At 39.1% G+C, this 20571-nt stretch overlaps 1 protein-coding gene across 2 annotated transcripts in view; it reads right to left on the bottom strand.

The window, feature by feature from the left end:
- The window catches only part of MARCHF6 (membrane associated ring-CH-type finger 6), a 50265-nt gene extending 30103 nt beyond the window's left edge, over positions 1–20162 (bottom strand). The window contains exons 1-6 of one of the 2 annotated variants that reach the window (XM_069853482.1): positions 20104–20162; positions 14998–15094; positions 14167–14240; positions 7875–8018; positions 2839–2911; positions 724–892 (exon numbers count right to left, since the gene is read on the bottom strand). In XM_069853482.1, the coding sequence (XP_069709583.1) occupies positions 724–892; positions 2839–2911; positions 7875–8018; positions 14167–14240; positions 14998–15094; positions 20104–20122 (576 nt within the window). In that variant the 5' untranslated portion in view covers positions 20123–20162. Of the gene's footprint in view, positions 1–723; positions 893–2838; positions 2912–7874; positions 8019–14166; positions 14241–14997; positions 15098–20103 lie in introns of both variants that reach the window. The other variant, XM_069853481.1, reaches the window with a different exon arrangement.
- Between the last annotated feature and the right edge of the window lie 409 nt (positions 20163–20571).

Below are 20571 nucleotides of genomic sequence, written 5' to 3'. Positions count from 1 at the left end.
CTCCAGATGTAGTCTCACCTGCGTTCAGTAGAGGGAAACTCTTGACCTTATGAAGACTATCATTATATGAGAAGGATGATAATTCAAGGACAACCCAAGTCAGTCAACAAGCTGAGAATCTCTCTCTTTCTCTCTTTAAAAAATTAACATTACAAAAGAAAAGAAAATTTTAACTATTTCCCCCCTATGCAGATATTGCTTTATCTTCTCTTCTGCCCAGGAGGCTCCTGTAAGCTTTAATAAAGGGGTGCATGTGTGGAGGGAGGGCAGAAAAGCTCCAACTTCAGAGGTTTCAACAAAACCTCTAACTGGTTTAGGAACAGTGAATTGCTACCTCACAAGCTACTGAAATAATTATGAAAAAGGCAAAATAAAAGCAAGCTGTGTCTTCACTGACTGTGGCTGACAATTCATCTTTATATGCACAAAATTATCTTTAAAAAGTGTAAATATAAGAACCGAATATAAGGCATAAGAATCTAAACAATGTTAAGGCTACTTTACAAAAATTCTAACATATCCATTAACATTTCATTTTACAGTACTTAAAAAAATAACAGTGGTTTCACTGAGTTTATACAGGAATGTGTTCAACTTCAGCCAACGTACAAATAAAAGACACCCTGTAGTAAAGTAACATTGCTGTTGGGTTGTGATAATATATTTCTTCACAAAACCACATTTTCTAAATTTATTACGAACCACTGAGCAGTTAAGTTCTACCTCATTTTGTTGACCAACACCGTTGAGTGGCTGTTGCTGATTTTGTTCCAACCACTGAGGCGCTCCTCCGTGGACGATCTGTTCACGTAACCAAACAAGGCTGATAAATGCACACAGAGTGCATGTTACCACAAAACAGCCCTGTAAACAGTCAGCCAGTAAGTTCTCCCTGTTCAAGAAAAAAGTCCCAAAATATTAATGACAACCGTATTTTACTAGTAAGCCTAAACTTAGTCATTGCAAATGACCACAAACAGATCCTCCCAATATCAACAAATAAACTGGCATTTGCATAAAAAGCTGAACAGATTTATGTGTCTAGATGAAGGATGTATCTAGCCATAACTTTTATGTAACTTTAAAAAAAATCTGTTCAAAGAAGGTTTCTTTTATGAAGGCTATATGTATCTGTGTACAAATGTTTTTAAGCACCAAGATAAACACTGATTTGGAAAAGGGTTTATTTCCCTCTGGCTTGGCTTGTGAAATTACTACTATTTAAGCATAAATATTCCTGCAAAACAGGATCTGATTCAGTATGAAGAAAAGCTTCAAGAGTACTTCAGGAAAAACAATCTTCAAGAATAGCAAATGCAATATTTGCTAAGTAAATGATTTGCTACAGTAAAACATCAGTTTAAATGGCTAGATGTATCATACTCAGTTCACCGAAACATTATCTGCTGAGCTACCCTAACCAAAAAAATGGAACCGCAGGGTTTGCCTTTGACTGCTCTACACTTTAGATAGTCTTTTACCCCAAACAGTTATCTTCATACTTTAAAAAAATCCTAATCTATCGAGTTATGTGTAACTGTGAAGTAACAGCAAAACATAGTGCTGAGCCAATTGAAACTAGGGCAAGAGCAACTTCAACTGGCTTAAGCAACCCTCACCCCTAATTCCAGCTGCTCCCTCCCACTTGTTTACACTCTCGTATTACTCACTATTACTTGATCACAGTGAATTTGCTCAGGAAACTAACGAACTAAGTAAGAAATAAGAATGAAAGGTGCCACTATAGCTCTCTGCCATTCCCAAAGGAGTACCAGTCTGGCTCTCCATGCAGCTGCACTAACACTTGTGCCTGCAGAGCACAGCAAACACCATGAAGTCCAAACTGAAAAGATGATACAAGATGCTATTGAAATAGACTCTGTCAAAAAAATACATGTCAAAGCACAGCTTCACATGTTATTAAAGTCTGACACATACTTGAGTCCTCTATTTTCTCTCTCCTGTAAAAGACACGAGAAGAGGTGCTCTACATTCAGTTGTTTCAGATTCTTCTCAGAAAAATAAGATCTACACTCAATGGGAGACAACAGGAAAAATACTGTTATTAATCTCAAGTGAGCATGTCTCTCCCTTAATAAAAATTAACTAAATGTAACATGACCTGATATCTCAAATCAAATAGTCCAACTGAAACAACTTAACTGAACCACACAGAACATTCATTCAAAATTTACTTGATGCACAACTGAGTCTACTCAAACTGAGTTTCAGTTCCTCAGGTTCAAGAAAATGAAAAAAGTAAGAACCAGACAGAAATTCTGTTGCGTTGGTATATGCTGATTCTTTAAGTAGAACTGATTTCAAAAAGAAAAAGACAATACCTCATAGCATATGGAGACGGAACCGTTAAAATTTAAAATGCGTTTAAATTGCTTGAAAGCAATCTTATGAAAAATAAAAAAAAATCCCTCTGACCTAAGAGGGCAACAAAGCAAACAGAACGTGCCATTCATATTATTAGCAATATATACCGGTAGTCTGATTTAAACTGTAGGAAATTTATTCCTTGAATTGTGTGATTTTGCAGTTTAAGTTTTTCTGACATAAAATAAAAATCTTCATTAACCTGGGCCCAATTTGTAAAGTTAGTTTTCCATCTCCAAAGATGATGAACAACAGAACTTTGAAGAGATATGATTCCTACTGTAATACTGGTGCTCATACATCTTGCTATGCAAAGGGTAATGGGCAGCTACTCACGTAAGATAATAGAAGATGACAAGCATAAGCAGAAGAAAGGGACACTAAGTTCCAAAGCAACCACTTTCATGGCAATCTGACTAGAAAAGTTATTTATCAAATTTGTTAACCACTTACGTTGACAGAATATCTAATGGCAGTGTCAGTAATGAGCTCACAGAGCCAGTAAACAAGCACTTGTAGATACGACCTGCATGAAGAAACAGAAGCATGGTATAAATTCCATTTTGGTTAGAGACTCACTTGGAAAGACCACAGGTACCCTCTTTTCACTTAGTGTTCCAACTAAATTTACGACAAGGGAAATAAAAATCTCAGCTGTTAGTGAAGTAACAGAACTCAAGACTATATAGGTTAGGCCTAAACCTGTCTCCACCACTGGTCACACCAATGAATGCCTAAGGAAGAATACAGAAACAGATTAAAGATTCTTTCACCAATACTTCCTCAGTACATTCTGACAGGCTTCACACAAAGCAGCTCAGCTCCTGTGCCATAGTATCTCAGTACTAATTAACCCTTGATGGATTCCCCCCCATTAATTTGTTCAATCATAGTTTGAGCCAATATAAACTTCTAGTATTGTGACATTCTGCAGCAAGAACCCGCATCATTCCTTTGTGTTTTAAATAATCGTTCCATGGATTAATATTTGATGCAAGTTAATGCTAGATTTTCACCATGACTCTTCAGTCACATAATTTTAAAAGCAGGTTATAAGTGTATATAGTCTACTTGAGAAAATTAGGTTCAGATCCACAGGAGGATAACACATGCTTGGAACAGGATGAGGGAAGAATTAAGGTAACCATACTCAGAAATTCAATGCTTAAGATTTTCATTCCGCCCTTTAGGCAGGCATCAGTGCCCAAGTAAATTTGGCACAGTGGTTTCTGTGACCTAGAATAAATAGCTCAGTTAATAAGTGTAACAGCTCCCCTGTTACACCTGTTTGGAACTTACAGGAAGTTTACGTTTCTACATCTCTAATGAATGAATCCACCAGAAATGCCCAAAAGGTATACTGTTTATGCTCACCTTTTAGGTAAGACATACTACAGAACCTGGAGGAAGTCAACACTTACACCCCCAGTGCAATCCATCCCTCCTGCTGAAGTTCTGACATTGGATGGAAAATAATACAAAATAATAATACAACATTCTAAGGGCTAGAGTTAAGTTAGAACACGAGAGATAATGGCTGTAGCTGATCTAATGAAAATGTTCAGTCCCACTACAGTCAATACTACTTAGACATTTTATGTTGAACAGTTCCTGAATCAAATTTAGCAAGGTGATACTGATCCTCTGCTGCCAGCGACACTCAATAGTTTGCCTCAGCCTACTATCTAGCTACACAGTGGGACAACTTCAAATTGGCAAGATACTGCTGTGAACTCCACTGGGCTAAGAAGGGCAAAGAACGCAAGCTTTCTAACTTACACCCCACTGGCAGGAAATCAGTGTCACAAAACTCATCGTGAGATTTTATGGAATAGGAAGGGGATTTTATTACACAAAATCTCTAGGCAAAACTGAGCTTTGTAAGCTAGTTTTACAGAGATTTCACTTGCTCTCATACAAGCACTAAGACACACATGCCCAAGCAGTCTGGACAGGATCACGGATGGACAACGCTGAAGACAAAGGGCACTAGCTACTGAATTTTCATTGTATCTCTTGGATTCTAATTGATCAGCATTTTTGAACTGATTTTAGACTTGCCTTTCATACTCTTCACAAGTGGATGCCATTTGAGATGTTTGCCCCATTGATTCGTTCCATCCCTCTCAAGTCTAAGGGAAAGTTCACAGTTTTCCTGTTTTCCTTATCTGCATTTCTTAGAACTCCAGCCTCCTTCTTCATCCTCTCAACACCTTATTTTTAGTGTGTTTATTTTCCCTCTTGATCTGAATGAAACCACGTATACAGTGCTCTTCAGCAAACAGCAAATAGTCCCCTTAGCCCTTCTTCTGCTGGTTCTCCTGGTGCTCACACACACAATTCCATCCATACTTTACTCATATCAATTTAGGTTTATTACACATCTTTACAATTTTAACCACTACATAATTACATGAAACATGTATACAATCACACTCTTCAGCTATATTGTTTTGGTTTTTTTTTAAATGGCAACTGAATGACTCCAGAAAAACAAATTCATGTGTCATATTGATGTGCAAACAGTGATTTCTAAAATTTGAGATAAAGGAGACATTTCAGACAATCCAGCTCCTATTCTGGCATTTTCTACTGCCTTAGGTTATACATTCACTTCCCTCAGTGCGTACACCTCTTTCTTACCCCATGTACTTTTAAGGTACCTTGGGTATTTCGCTCTAGGAACCACACAGCTAAATACAGTGATGTTCCAGCCCTGTTCAATGTCTTCATCAATGATCTGGATGAAGGCATCGAGTGCACCCTGAGCAAGTTTGCGGACGACACTAAGCTGGGTGGAAGTGTCGATCTGCTGGAGGGTAGGGAGGCTCTGCAAAGGGATCTGAACAGGCTGGACCGCTGGGCAGAGTCCAATGGCATGAGGTTTAACAAGGCCAAATGCCGGGTCCTTCACTTGGGGCACAACAACCCTATGCAGTGCTACAGACTGGGAGAAGTCTGTCTAGAAAGCTGCCTGGAGGAGAGGGACCTGGGGGTGTTGGTTGACAGCCGACTGAATATGAGCCAGCAGTGTGCCCAGGTGGCCAAGAAGGCCAATGGCATCTTGGCTTGTATCAGAAACGGCGTGACCAGCAGGTCCAGGGAGGTTATCCTCCCTCTGTACTCGGCACTGGTGAGACCGCTCCTCGAATACTGTGTTCAGTTCTGGGCCCCTCACCACAAGAAGGATGTTGAGGCTCTGGAGAGAGTCCAGAGAAGAGCAACAAAGCTGGTGAAAGGGCTGGAGAACAGGCCTTATGAGGAGCGGCTGAGAGAGCTGGGGTTGTTTAGCCTGGAGAAGAGGAGGCTGAGGGGTGACCTCATTGCTCTCTACAACTACTTGAAAGGACGTTGTAGAGAGGAGGGTGCTGGCCTCTTCTCCCAAGTGACAGGGGACAGGACAAGAGGGAATGGCTTCAAGCTCCGCCAGCGGAGGTTTAGGCTAGACGTTAGGAAAAAATTCTTTACAGAAAGGGTCATTGGGCACTGGAACAGGCTGCCCAGGGAGGTGGTTGAGTCACCTTCCCTGGAGGTGTTTAAGGCACGGGTGGACGAGGTGCTGAGGGATATGGTTTAGTGTTTGGTAGGAACGGTTGGACTCGGTGATCCGGTGGGTCTCTTCCAACCTGGTTATTCTGTGATTCTGTGATTCTGTGATAGAACAGCAACAACATATGAGAGCCTGCTGGGATTAGGCTGAGGGGATACACGGAGAGATAAATTCCTTTTATTTAACCATATAAGATAGGCATGCAATAAAGAAGTGAAATAACTAAAAGAAAGAATGTAGAATTTATCCCACAATAGGATAACTGCATGACTAGCACATCAACCTGGATGACAAATTTCTTCAACTATACATCTCCTTTGGTATGTTTGACAATTTTTTTTTTCTGCTGCACCTTTTTCTTCCAATTATGAAATAATGAGAATAACACCTCCTTTTGAAGCAAGCTACGCAGTTATGTGAGCCATATGGCTGAAATGGGGGAGACAAAAAGATTATGTTAAAAAGTAGTTAAATATTATAGAAAATTAAAGATTTCATTACATGTAAGAAAACAAGACCTATATAAAATAACACCCACAAGATTGATCCTAAAAATTTTCAAAATTAAATAGATTTTTTAAAGTTTTTTTATGACTGAATGGCTCTTTCATGTTGGATATCTTCTTGCACAATATGATACACTTCACAGTACATTTATTCTTAAGGGAAACCATATAGAGGGGTACATGTGCAATGTTATAGACAGAAATTAAGACGAAGTGAAAAAAAGTCACTCAAATAAAAATCATCAGTTATACTGGCTTAGGAAATGAGTACTAAAACAAAAAAAGTGACACTTTTATATTAAAAAGTTCTTCTATAACAAAGTTGTAGGCGGTGGTAACTTTTTAGTATTACTTAAGAGTCAGTATTAGGTATTCAGACTGTTATGAAACATAACTACCTTAACTACACTAGTGAATATGATTTTGCTGTTCTTCAGAAGTTTTAGTCAGAAAAGCACAAAACATTCATATTTTGAAAGACAACAGTAGAAAACCAAGGTTTGTCTAAAAAAATGAGAAAGAATTTTGAAATGTTTATGTTTCAATGCAGAGCAGTTGTAGAATTTTGTTTACTCCATGCCCAAAAAAGCTTTTTCTTGCACAGGAAGGACAGGCAGCAGAAACAGGATCACTCTTTCATAGCTGATGCCAGTATTGTGCTGTTCTAAAACTAAGCCAGTGCCAGCTACAAATAAAAACACAGAACATATTGAGAAACTGTCTAGGGAGATGCATTTACTGGCTTCCTGCTCTTTTGTCCAAAGGGTATATTACTGTTAGTAAAGATGCACTTCCAATCATTTCCTTGACTGAACACTATATGCCTTTTGTCTTTTTACATCTTCATTATATTTTTAGCTGGTTAAAACATCAGTAGTTGTCTTTCCACTTGTATTTGAAAAGTGAATTTCAAACTGGATACTACAGCCATTTATATGTCCACTCTCTTTTTCTGTTGAATCCCTTAAATCTTAAATGCCTAGAGGTAGTAAAGAGGAGTTTTACTAATCAGCTTATGTATGACTATGAGGGAATTTAAGTTTTCATACTAAAAAAAAATAATATTGCATTTAATTTGCAAATGGTTAGAAAAAACAGGACAATTCTTCTATTCTAATAGTAATAAATGGTATCAAATAAAAAATCCACATAGATTTTAAAGGAAATAACTGAAAAAGAGGCATTTTACTGGAATAAGAAGTTTAAAAGCAATTTTATGCTTTTCCTCCTATCTGTTAACACCTTCCTGCACTGCACTACTGGCTTAAGAGTCAAATAGCTAGAACTTCTAAGTGAAAATAAGTGAAATGTCTTTGAATTTATGATTTTTCTTTTTAAATAAACCAACAACGGTCTCACAAAGCCTTGTTACAGGAAATGCCATATTTCTCTGTATATAGAGTATTACAGTAAAAAAAAAAAAAAATACTTACATGCAGTAAGAGGTACTACTCCCAACCATGCAAAGGCCACAAGTGTATAATGAAACCAGTATCGTATTGCTGTGCCAATACTTGTAACCAGTCCAGCAAAGATGTCTTGGATTGGAAGCCGTGAAGGCATATCTGGGGAATAAACTACATAGAAAAGGCACTTATGAAACAGTTTTTTCTTTTAAGAGGCATTTATGTAAAAGTCCTGCCAACTACAAAATATTTGTATTCGGCAAAAGCTTACTAGAAGAATAAGCACATTTTACAGATTCCCAAAAGATGACTCCAAACAAATAACAAAAAACCCTTCACAACACATTTGTTACATTGTGTACTGACTGGAATGGAAAATTAAAAGAAACTTTGTGTTAGTTTTTGATTTAGAAGTTTTCTTAATAGCTTTATTTATCCTCTGTAAACTCTCATTATCTCAACATCCAGGCAGCAATGCATCTGTGCAATTTCTAAGTGAAGTTTAACAGTTTAACAGCTGAGCTTGAAGACTTTAACACATTTAATTAATGGGCTGTTTTTTAAAACATCACATACTTTTAACTACATAAGGAAACTCAATTTTTTTAAGAGCTACTAGGAAAAAAAACCCCAAACTTCCCTTCCCTCCCATGGACAATCCTTTGACTTTATGTCACAAATACCGCTTCATGCAACATACCTGTATTCCTCCTTTTCTGTAGTAAACATCCCTGCTACCTTTACCTACATTCCTAATCATCCTTTTACTAATCACAGAGAGGAAGTCTCTACAGGAGAAAAAAGTCTCTTCTCTCCAGTGATATTTCGCTAAGTTTCTGTATTGTGGAGAGAACTCAAGAACACAGAAAACAGTACGAACATGCAGAGGTAGCAGCCAAAGACGTGGAATGTTTGGTGGAACGTTTGGTGCATTTCAACAACATGTGGATTATATTTGGCACAAATTAACAACAAAACAGTAACAATAAGGCAAATAGTAACTGGTTTTAAGTTTCAAAGGTTCTCAGTTGTCAGGTACCTGGCAAAGAATTGGAATTAATTAAAAAAAAAATAAAGGACTAAAAATATAACACTAGGGAAGTGTAGCTGTGAGAACACAGAGTAGTAAATTGAAAGCAAGACAAATGTATTTTGACACCATCTCTCAATTTAGAATTTTCTTATTACGGAAACAGATGTAGTATACAATTTGTTGGTACCATAGGAAACTCCAGTTAAAGACTTACTAATGATCTCTCAGCTCATACCAAACAAACATTATGAAAAATTATCAGGCAAAACAAGCAGACTTTTGTTAGGGGTTCTAAAAGATTGTAACACATTTATGATACCACTCAGACAAAACTGAATTCAGCAGTGTTTGATCAACACTTCGGAACTGCAACAGAGGCTACAAAGAAAACATTAACTTTGCACTAAAGATTTGTTGGGGGAAGTTGGGAAGGTGTAAAGTTGTTTTTTTTTAAAAAATGCATCTTTCAGGAATTACTGAATACTCACAGAAGGGATTGTCAGAAAGGGTGCCCATCCTAATTCAGTAAAGCTGAAGTGGTTATAAATGTTATTACCTCTATGTACTCATTTTGTTAGAGGCTTTAGGATTACACCTGAAAATCCAAATAAATGCACAATGTAGCTACTACCTAAAGAAGACAAGCTATATCCCCAAATTTTAACAGTTTGTTGATTTTTGATGATTTCAGGAGCTGAGGGAGAGATTGCTCTTTTTCCTCTGCTTTACCACACCTCAAAATATATAAAACTTCTACCTCTAGAAGCTTGGTATCATGATGATAAGGCAAAGCCCTTTGATGTCCTGCTACACTCAGGTGGGTGAAATGCAAAAATTCCTAGCACGACAGGAACCCCTAGTGTGCAAGTACACTGCAACCCTGAAGGTTGCTGCCAGTACTTTCACAGCTAATTGCTTCAATACTGTCATTTTCTATCCACATTCCACCCCCTTTTATCCATTTTGCGCTACCACTGAGACTTTGACCCCTGCCACTGTGTTATACACCCCTCTTCATTCCCTTTCACATACACTAATTCCCATCCCAGGAATATTTCCTAACTCAGCCTGAGAAACCAATTTCCTGCATTATTTACTGCAGTTCCTCCAAATAAAAATCCCTCTACTAGAGGACAATTAAAAAAATATTTTTTTTCCTATTACAGTGTAAAATTCAAACAGACTTTGGCTGAGCATAGGGAGCTTTCATGGCTTCTCTTCAACTTCGAGCTGTCCAGGCCATGGGAAGATTATTAGAAAGCTTTTGGATACTGAGGCCACACCTGTGCAGTGGCCGTGCAACTGCTGTTTTATTTGTGAATACTATATCAAAGTGGGGTGGGTTTTTTTTTGGTTGGTTGTTTCCTGTGGGTAGGTTTTTGTTCTACCACTTCCCCAATAAGCCTAACTTTTTTCAGAAAGACAAATATTAATTTTCCTTCTCCAAAGCAGACAGCTCAGGACAAAAATCTGCCATTACACTGACCAGAAAAAGGTAGGAAAAACACAAGGCTATATTTAGAAATTTTTATCCTCCTGGAAAAAAAAATAAGGAAACAAGTAGACAATAATGATTAGTAGTTTTCAGGGAAACAGTCCATCAAGAGTTTTCAGCTGACAAACCCCCCACATCTTAGAACAGCGAAGTAGCTTATCTAAGTGACACCTTTAAGTTTATTACAGGAAGCTTTCTTACCACTCCCATTTCCTCAGAGGCTATTTAGTACAAACATCACACAACTGTATTTTGACAAACACAACAGGCACAATCTAAACTTCAGGAAAGTTGTGGCTGCCCCATCCCTGGAGGTGTTCAAGGCCAGGTTGTACAGGGCCTTGGGCAGCCTGATCTAGTGGGACGTGTCCCTGCCCACAGCAGGGGGGCTGGAATTGGATGATCTTTAAGGTCCCTTCCAACCCAAACAATTCTGATTCTTTGAGTCTATGAATCTGATTGCTATAATGCCCACCAAACTTATGAAGAAATAAACAAAACTAATGCTTTCTACTTAACCTTTCTTTCCCCATCTTTTCAAAGTACCAAAACTTAATCCAAATACAAACTATACTGCCTGCACAATTTCCCTTGCAAGGAGTTAACAAGAGACATTTAGTCATGACAGACAGTACAGAACACTCATCAGAGCAATATCTGAGCAACAGGGGCTTTTTGAAAACCTGTATGTTCTGCTATGATAATGTAAAACTTAATAAGTCTAAATATTGGTAAACTTGGATATTTTCAGACTTCACTTTTATTGCTTGTATTAAAAAAAGGAAACAGCAACATCAGGAGCACTGGCATTCTGTAGTTTTAAATGCCAACTGCACAAGACGAAAAAAACTTCCAGTACAAAGAGAGAGAACACCATGCTCTTCCTAAACCTGAAGTTCTCTTGTTCCTCTTTCCTGTCCCACACCAGCAGTACAAACTCTCCTCCACAATGAATCATCAGCAACGTGTAATTGATCCCAAAGCAATGGTCAAAGACTTTCCCGGTCCCCTAAAGGCTTTCTCCCAATGAATAAGAACAGGTTGTGTAGGTTTAAGTACTTTTATCTCCCTCATTTATGGCTAGTTCTGCCATAAGTTAAAAAGATACCTTCTGAAGCGTGGAAACATTTGCAGAGGTCAGATATATGACTGCTATAAACTAATACAAAAATACAATGGAAAGTTATCTGTACTTTTCAAGCTACTGGCCACCAGCATTTTGAAAATGCAGATCTTCCTCTTAGAATGAAGTAAAGATCCTAAAATATATTTTCCCAGCTCATGTTATACCTACAGATTTCATGCCTCCCACAAGTTGCTTCCTATAGCACATCATCTTAGTCTCTGCTGAAGGAAGCGGAACTGCAGAAAGACTAGAAAAGCAACAACATTATGACATACATTGTATCACAAAGCCCTACCACCACTTATTATGAAGGCTTATATTTTTTCTCAGTAGTCTTTTTCTCCATAGCTGCCACAATGGAACAGTATCCTATTTCATTTTCCACTCTTTCTGCATCCAAGTCAGCCTATTTATTTGCCCATAATATGAAAGGGTGCACACCTCGTATGGAATAAAGCAAACCATCTTTGATCAGGTTAAACTGTCATCAGCCTACTCCAAACTTACAGCCCTCTTACCCATAGACTTTCTATTTACTATTACACTTGCAAGCCATTTATTTGCCACTTCAATCATCCTTATGCACTGATCATGAAATAAGACTATATATCTCCTAAATAAAAATTGTGTGTTTTATAGGTCATGGGTTAAAGCACTGGTGTGGTAAAACAGGTATTGTGAGTTATTCTTTAGGTTGGACTAGATGATTTTCAGAAGATTCTTCCAACCCAAACCCTTCTATGTTTCTGTGTTTTACACTCTTGAGATATAAACAGACTTTGCTGCAGACTGCTAAGGTAAGAGGAGAAAAACAGCATAACTTCTCATGCAAGCCATGGGTCTAATGAAACATATGAGATGACAGCCATGAATCTCAACTGGATGTTTACTCTGCACCCTGCAGCTGGCAGCAATGTCAAGTTCAGCACCAGCATGCAGTGTTTTGTTTCAGAAGTTTACGCTTTTCCAAACTAGAAATGCCATGGACTGCTGTGTTAAAGTCTGTCAAAATGAACAGGTTAAAAAAAAATCAGCCTGTTATATCCTTCAATAAAATCTTAATTACTTCAAATGAAAAGCCCAATAGAATGGGTCACTCATTTTTGTAAAATTACATAGCTTCTTACAAACGATTTTGTACAAACTTAGAGATCCAAAAGTTTGGAAATGGACACATTAACTGTTACTACAAACAACATGAAATTACTAAGTGATGTTTTTTGCACAAGTCACTTAAACTATGAACATGTAATATAACATTTTACAATTATGTCAGAGGCATACTAATTAGTCTTTGCCTGAAATCTATCAACCGTGAACTTCTTCACATTAAGCTAAACATGCTAGTCACATCCGGAAGGTTCTAAGATGATCAAACCCCACAACTTTTAAGCGTTTAACATGGAGAACGTAAGCGTTCTATAGGATAGCTTAGGAGCTCAAACAATCCAAATGATACACAGGAACAAACAGTTCAGGAACAAACTTTGATATTAAGAATTACATGCAAACAAAAAGGTGGTAAAGGACAAGAGGAAGAACAGTAAAAAAATAGGATTATAACAATACAAACAGTGAGGTCCAAGTACTTGCATGTCTTGAATTAGTAACTTTACAGGCATAAATCAAAAGCTTATTTCAGATTATAATAATTCATCAACTGAAGAATATCCTACCCTTATGGCTTCCTTCCATTTCACAATCTTTGTATTAACTAAACTTGTGACATTTTACTGGTCATATACCAGCAATGCAGCTGCTTAGGAAGCAGAGGAATGAAACCATCCTAATCTCCAGCCAAAAATCAGGCTAGTCTACTTCCATCTTCATATTTTTGAAAATATTTATGTTAACATTACCTTTTACAGAAAAGGAAAATTTAAAAACTATCTTCTCATGGAAAATACAGCCTCAACTTCCTTCACGTGTCAGTGCTTATGAATAATTAGTGTGACATCAAGAAAAATGTATCCTAACACATGACAAAGGAAGGTGCATTATGTGGGGAGGGAAAGAATATGGAATGGTTGCTCTTTAAAAACTCAGAAAAACATACAAAAACTGAATAAACACTTTGACATAATTAACAAAAAGTCCAAAGGTACTTCTTTAAAATATTTGTACTAAGTCCTAACTAAAAGAACTGCAGAAAAAGAATGAATTTTAAAGCATACAAAATTTAGCTTGAAAGCGAACATTTGAAAATCAAGTAATTTGCCTGCATAACTTAACATTTTTAGAGAATGGTGCTAGTATTCAAAACAAAAATCAGCTACTCTCTATTCCTGCCAAGATGTGAACTGAACCTTCTACATTTTCCTTCCTTCCTCTCAAACAGTAACTAAACTAGTACTTCAGGTGCTAAAGAAGTCACGAGCTATTACAGAACTTAAACACAGTAAGGGACTTAAAGAATACCTGTACTTGGAATAACTTATGAATACTCCATAGACAAAAAGTTATACTACCAAACAAGTATTTTTGACAGTATGAGAGCAACAACCTTTACAAGCAAACCAAGTTAAACTAAAAGAGGAGCTGCTGGTATTGTACTATTATTCTCAACTTTGTCTATCATGGTGAATGAAAAAGCAATCACTTCACACATGCTAAGAGAAAAAAGAAAAGAATTTCTGAAAATATAGGAGCAGTAAAACATACTTACTTGGTGTGAAAGCAAATCTGTGCTTACATAATTCACAGTATTCTTTTCTGCTGTGTTTAAGCCACTGAACTAAGCTGTAATAAAAAGTGATCATATTAACACATGCTATTACATCTCTCCACCTTATCCCTCCGTTAAGGAAAACGCAGCAATTCTCAGTACTACCAATCAGGACTTAAATTAGCAAGTTTATTTAGGCCATCAAATAAGGTTCAAAACGTGACAAAGGGAAGATGACTACTAGAAATAGGGACTCTTCAACTACATCACTTATATTACTGACAAAGTACATTCTTTGAGTACATTCCTGAAAGAGCTAATAATTGAAAGAATATATCCTGACATGGACACCCTCTACTAACACCAATCCTTACAAATATTTCAAGATATGACATGCATGGACACAGAGCTAAGATTTAGAAATGTTGTATTCGTGAAAGAATGGCTATTAAAATATCATCAAAAGGAATGTGTGCTACAGATCAGAATTAGCTCTTCACTTCAGCATTTCCCTGATTAAACACACACCTCAAAAATGACAAAGGTAATAGGGTATTTTTATTTCTTGCTATGATGTCAGAAGCTGACACATGAACAGAACTGTATTCCTAAACACAGTTATCAGTACTTTATTTTCATATATAGTTACTAAATTCTTTGTAAACTGTAAAGAATCATCATGTAAAAAACATCAAAACCTCTAACGTTTCCACTGAAAACTGGATTTTCTTACTAGTTAGAGTGAAGACTTAGGAAGTATTGTTTGTAGAAATATTTTTTTAGTAAAACCTGTTAACATAATATTAAAAACCTTATAAACACATAACTCACCATTCTTGATGAATAAATTTAATACTGCCGGTACACACACATGGATGATAGAGGGGTTTCTCAGGAGTTCCTTCAGACCGACAGACTCTGCATATATCTGCTGACAAGGGCATAAAGCTTATTACACTTCTGCTTAAAGACTCAAATTTACAAGACAAATTGTACAATTAAAATCTTTACCACGCAGCAAAATTAACCCAGAATAAATTGAAAGAGTCTGAAAGACAGAGTTCATCTGATGCAATACACGAAGACTGAGAGAGCACCAGAAAAATAAACAAGAACATTACTTGTGTGGTCATGTTATAAAAAGCCTCTAAACATGTCTTCTTATATTTTTAAAATCCCTAGGCAATAGACACAGTAAAAGCACATGCACAGGTGCTCTTTGCCTTAAAAAAAGTTATTAAAACAACACAGAGGTTGTTAAGGATAACATTCCTGAAAGGGGAGATGCTGAAATGGAAAAATTCCACCTGAGTTTTAAACAAGTTCCATGGAGGCTCAGCATCTCTAACAATGAGTTAAACATGGCGTTCGCTACTTTTGAACCCAACATGGGTGCGCTCCTTGGTGCTCTTGATGAAACGGGGGGAAAAAAATAATCAAACAGAAATAGGTACTTTGTGCGTTTGCCACCTAAGTTGAATAAGGCCATCCATTTAGCAGTCTACAGTCAGTCACAAGAGGAAAGGCACTTTCTATTTCTTATTTCATAATTTCAATTTCAGTAATATTTCAATAGGTCCTGCACCTTCCTTATTCTCTATTTTTGCAATTTTCTTACAAATAAGATTGTAAGATGTTTTGAGGACAAAGAAGTAAGTGTAAATCTTTGCCTCTAAAGAAAAGGTGCCTTTTAATATCCGTCATTTATCCAGAGTATTTAAACACAAAATAAAATATAAATAAAAAAGTATTTTATTTGCTTGTTGATAGATGTGTGATATCTTCCCTTTACTCTTTTAACTTCTCTTAAGGAAATTATCAAAAAATGTCATTTCTTAAACAGATTTAAGTTTACAATTTTTTCTTTTGTTCATTATTGGTCTACCAACCACCACTCAGCAAACTTGCTAGAGTGTATAACAGATGCACATCAGAAGTCTTTGTGAGAAAAATACCAGCCTAAAGTACTGACGTAAAAATCCTGAAAACATGCAATTTCAAGCCTGTATCATAGAATCATAGAACAGTTTGGGTTGGAAGGGACCTTAAAGATCATCCAGTTCCAACCCCCTGCCATGGGCAGGGACACCTCCCACTAGATCAGGCTGCCCGAGGCCCCATCCAACCTGGCCCTGAACACCTTCAGGGATGGAGCATCCACAACTTCCCTGGGAAACCTGTTCCAGTGCCTCACCGCTCTCAAATTCTTCATTATGTCTATTCTAAATCTGCCCCTCTCCAGTTTATAGCCGTTACTCCTAGTCCTGTCGCTACAAGTCTTTGCAAACAGTCCCTCCTTAGCTTTCTTGTAGGCCCCCTTCAGGGCTCCTCAGAGCCTTCTCTTCTCCAGGCTGAAGAACCCCAACTCTCTCAGTGTTTCCTCCAGCCCTCTGACCATCTTTGCAGCCCTCTTCTGGACACGTTACAGCAGCTCCATATCCTTCTTATGTTGAGGATTCCTGAACCGGACACAATAGTCCAGACGAGGTCTCACCTATCTTGCCTGAAATGCCCAGAAGTTCAAGCTTTTCTAAAAAAGTTCCAAAAGGTACCAAACGCTCAAATATGAATGCTTCTCTATAAAAAGTCATGATACAACCATATCCATAGTTTGTACAGTACTACAACAGTTTCTAAACATAAAACATAAGAATTCAAAGTGATTCCAAAGAAAAAATTATTTTCTATTAAAAGAGAGATTTTAATTCATTCACACAGGCCAAAAGCCTAGAATTAACAGAAATCTGAATTCAACACTGCATCAATGACACTACAAAGAAACATGAAGAGTACTTCCATCACGGCTATCTTGAGCAACAACATCTTGCTGTAAACATTAAGAGCCCCTGGTTTCTCTGCTGACAAGAACAACTACTTCACCTAACAAACAATTCTTTCATCACAAAGAATATTTCCAGATGGCTGCACAGGACAGGTCTCTTCAAGTGACAGGAGGACCTACCCACAAGCTGTAGTATGCTCGCCTTCGTCCAGTATTCTTTTGAGAAGAGCTATTTCACTACAGTTAAGCTGACAGCCTTGTACACCAGATCAGCCTCATAAAGGGTTGGACAAGCACTACAGCCAGTATAGGGGCAGGCTGTAAAACCACTGCTTTAAGAATACTATCTATCACCAAAGAAAGCAAGTTAAGAGTACACTGTTCTTGGAAAGACCCCCAGAGTTCTCTGAACCCACTTATTAATAGTCCATCGGCTTTCACAGCAGGCTGTACAATTATTAAGACTGCTGGGAAAAAACATAATTTGCTTTACTGAAAGCAAATTAATTCTTTACCTGGGAAAGGATTTCCTCTGTTCACTTAATGAAATAAGGTAAACCTTAATTTTATTTTTTCAAAGGCTGCAAGACTACTTAGATACCCCCACTTGTTTTAGAAATCCAAACAAACATATCATGAGTGTACCAACCTGGACTGCTAAACAGTCAATAGCTTCAAATCAATAAAGCCCACTAAGGGTCAACACAAAAAGCTATGCAACTTATGACCTACTATCCCGCTCAGAGGGAATTCCACTCTGCAAGAGACTATTTTTCTACTTGCACACACACATTCTTCATGAATGTCTTTTGGAAATAATTACCCTGGGTAAATATAGTTCTTTTTTGTTCCCCCAGGGAATGAATCTTTGTCTGTCACCTCGCTAGCTGAATGTTCATCACTGTACGATGTACCCAAAAGTGAAGATTATGTTATTTAGCAAACACTGTTTAACTAACATTAGTATCTCTTATCAGCAAAAGCTGGTATCTGGTGCTTTCAGGTGATACAAAGAAGCAACATTCGAGAAGAAGCTCTCACTATTCAGTTGTTTTCTGGCTCCAAAACACAACTCAGTCAACTAAAAACCCATGAAAAACACAATGGCCTTAATATCATTAATGGGTTATCAATAGTTAGCAATGTCCATCTGACACTTCGCAGCAAAAGTTCAAGCACACAATAATATCTGAACACAGAATTCCCCCTTAGAGTGCAACCTCTGCTGCTTGTGTTTAAAGCCTTCTAACCTTGGGAAGTCTCTTCAGCATTCTGGCAAGTGTCATGAAATTCTAACGGTGGGAATTGAAGACTGAAACTGTAGAAGTTGTAACAGTCTAGTGGTATTTATGGAAAGTGAGTATACAGCCTAGTTGCTTTCATACTGCTGCTCGGAGCTTTAGAGGGGAATATTGATAAGACTACAATATAATAGCTAAGGCTACGTGCATATGTTTGTATATAGATATATAAATATTTAAATAAAATTTTTGTACATACGTAAACATATTTATATATAAGCATTTTATACATATGCATTTATAAATATAAACACAGAAGTCCAAATTCCAAGTGTAGAGTTTAACCAAGATTTAGTTAAGGGAGACAGTGCCTTGAAATGTAACTAACAATCCCTTCATCTTTTCCTTGTCACCCTCTTCACCAAATTAAGCCCTGTAAAAGCAGCTATGATCAAAGACAACCCCTGATAACAGGCTATAACAAATCATCAACTATGCCGTTCGAATTAAATCCACTGAGGTGGATTTACAAAGTACCGGAGTGGTAGGAACTCGGCTGGTTGTTTCCGAGTACCCATTTCAGAGTTTGCTATGGTCCAGGTTTTCTGGGCAAACAGAGGCCAAAGTTTCACATTGTTAATTTAATCAGTATAAGTAACAGTCTACAGAGGCATGACAGAGCTGCAGCAAGCAGTTTTATAAGTTGTTAGACTTAAAAAAACCTAATATTTTGATAAACCATTTACCAACCCAATGGACATTTCTACAAAGGCGCTGTCCTATTTGATTTGAGGCTTCATGTTTTTCCAGTTTGGTTTTTTTTTTTTTCAGTCTTCTCAAGCTGGAAAATCAAGTGCGCGAGATAAAAAGCTACACTTGAAATGATGCCAAAGTGACAGAAGCCAAGACACAAAATACTTCCCTTGGAACTGTCTTGCTACTGCAATATATATTTGTAGTTATTGCTTAAGATGACAAACAAAGCTCAAAGACTGCAAGGAACATAGCACAACACACATCCTTTATTTATTTTGGTTTACACTACAGTATGAAGTCCTGGTTTATGAAAGATCCGCATTATCAGCTTGAACTACGTAGTTCCTTGGCATTATCCAAGCAGCACAAAAGTGCTGATGAAACACACCTGCAATTCGGTCTCAAGTAAACCAAACCCTTGGAAATGGAACCTACTTATTAAAAAGCATGACCATAATCTTCGACAACTTCTTTAAAATGAGGGAAATCGCTACGTATTAGTCTCTTGCAGAAGAGACAAAAGTGTCAGCTCCTGCATCGTTTTGCTATTCAAAAAAACAAACAAGCAGATTTTCCAGCACACAGAACAAAGTTCACCTCACAAAAGAAACAGCAGCACCTAATGCTGCTTCTTATTATCCACCTGAAATCGGAAATTTAAAACTCCCCGAGTTACAAGACCGGGTCTTGTCAGTTGGACAAGAGCAAACTAAACCCCTCGAGGATTCTGTATGGCCTCGGGGAGCCTCCTTCCCCACGGCTTTGGCGGGGAGGGGGGGGCTCCTTCCCCCCGGTCTCTCGGAGCTCCTACCCCCCGGCTCTGGGGGTCCCACTGCCCCCGTGCAAACACTCCCGTGTCCCCCTCCCCGCCCGCTACCGCCTGGCGCGGGGCCGCTCCCTCCGGCCCCCCCGGCCCCGCAGCGCTCGCGCTTATGTAAGGGGCAGCGCGCGCGCACTCCGACACGACACGGGGGCGTGTGGCGCGCGGGGGGGGGGGTGGTGCGAGCACCCGCGCTCCCGTACGCGAAGCCCCTCCGAGCGCACGCAGCCCGCGCAACCCCGCTCCCGGTTACGCTTCCGGGCGGCACGGGCAGAACGGCCGGGCCCGCCGGGGTGGGGGGGGGGGGTGGTGGTGCGGCGGCGGCGCGAGCGCGGTACCTTCCTCGGCGGACTCCATCTTGCGGGGCTGACGCAGCGCCGGGCGGGCGGGCGGGTGGCGCGAGCGCCGGGGGCGGGGCCGGGAGGGGGCGAGCGGGGGCAGAACCACCGAGGCCGAGCGGCTAGAGCGCCGCGCGCGCCGCCAGCGCCACCTGGCGGGGGCGGGAGGGGACACCGCGCTGGGGACACCGCGCTGGGGGGGGGGCGTGACACCGTGCGGGGGTGGGTGACACTGTGCTGGGCGGGTGACCCCATGCTGGGATCGGTGACGCTGTGCAGGTGACACCGTGCTGGGTGGGTGACACTATGCAGGTGACACCGTGCTGGGGTGGGTGACACTGTGCTGGGTGGGTGACCCCATGCTGGGATGGGTGACACTATGCAGGTGACACCGTGCTGGGGGGGTGACACCGTGCTGGAATGGGTGACACTGTGCAGGTGACACCGTGCTGGGTGGGTGACACCGTG

This window comes from Phaenicophaeus curvirostris, chromosome 3 (assembly GCF_032191515.1).
Source record: "Phaenicophaeus curvirostris isolate KB17595 chromosome 3, BPBGC_Pcur_1.0, whole genome shotgun sequence".
Lineage (NCBI taxonomy): Eukaryota > Metazoa > Chordata > Aves > Cuculiformes > Cuculidae > Phaenicophaeus > Phaenicophaeus curvirostris.
This window is presented reverse-complemented; position numbering and strand designations above follow the sequence as displayed.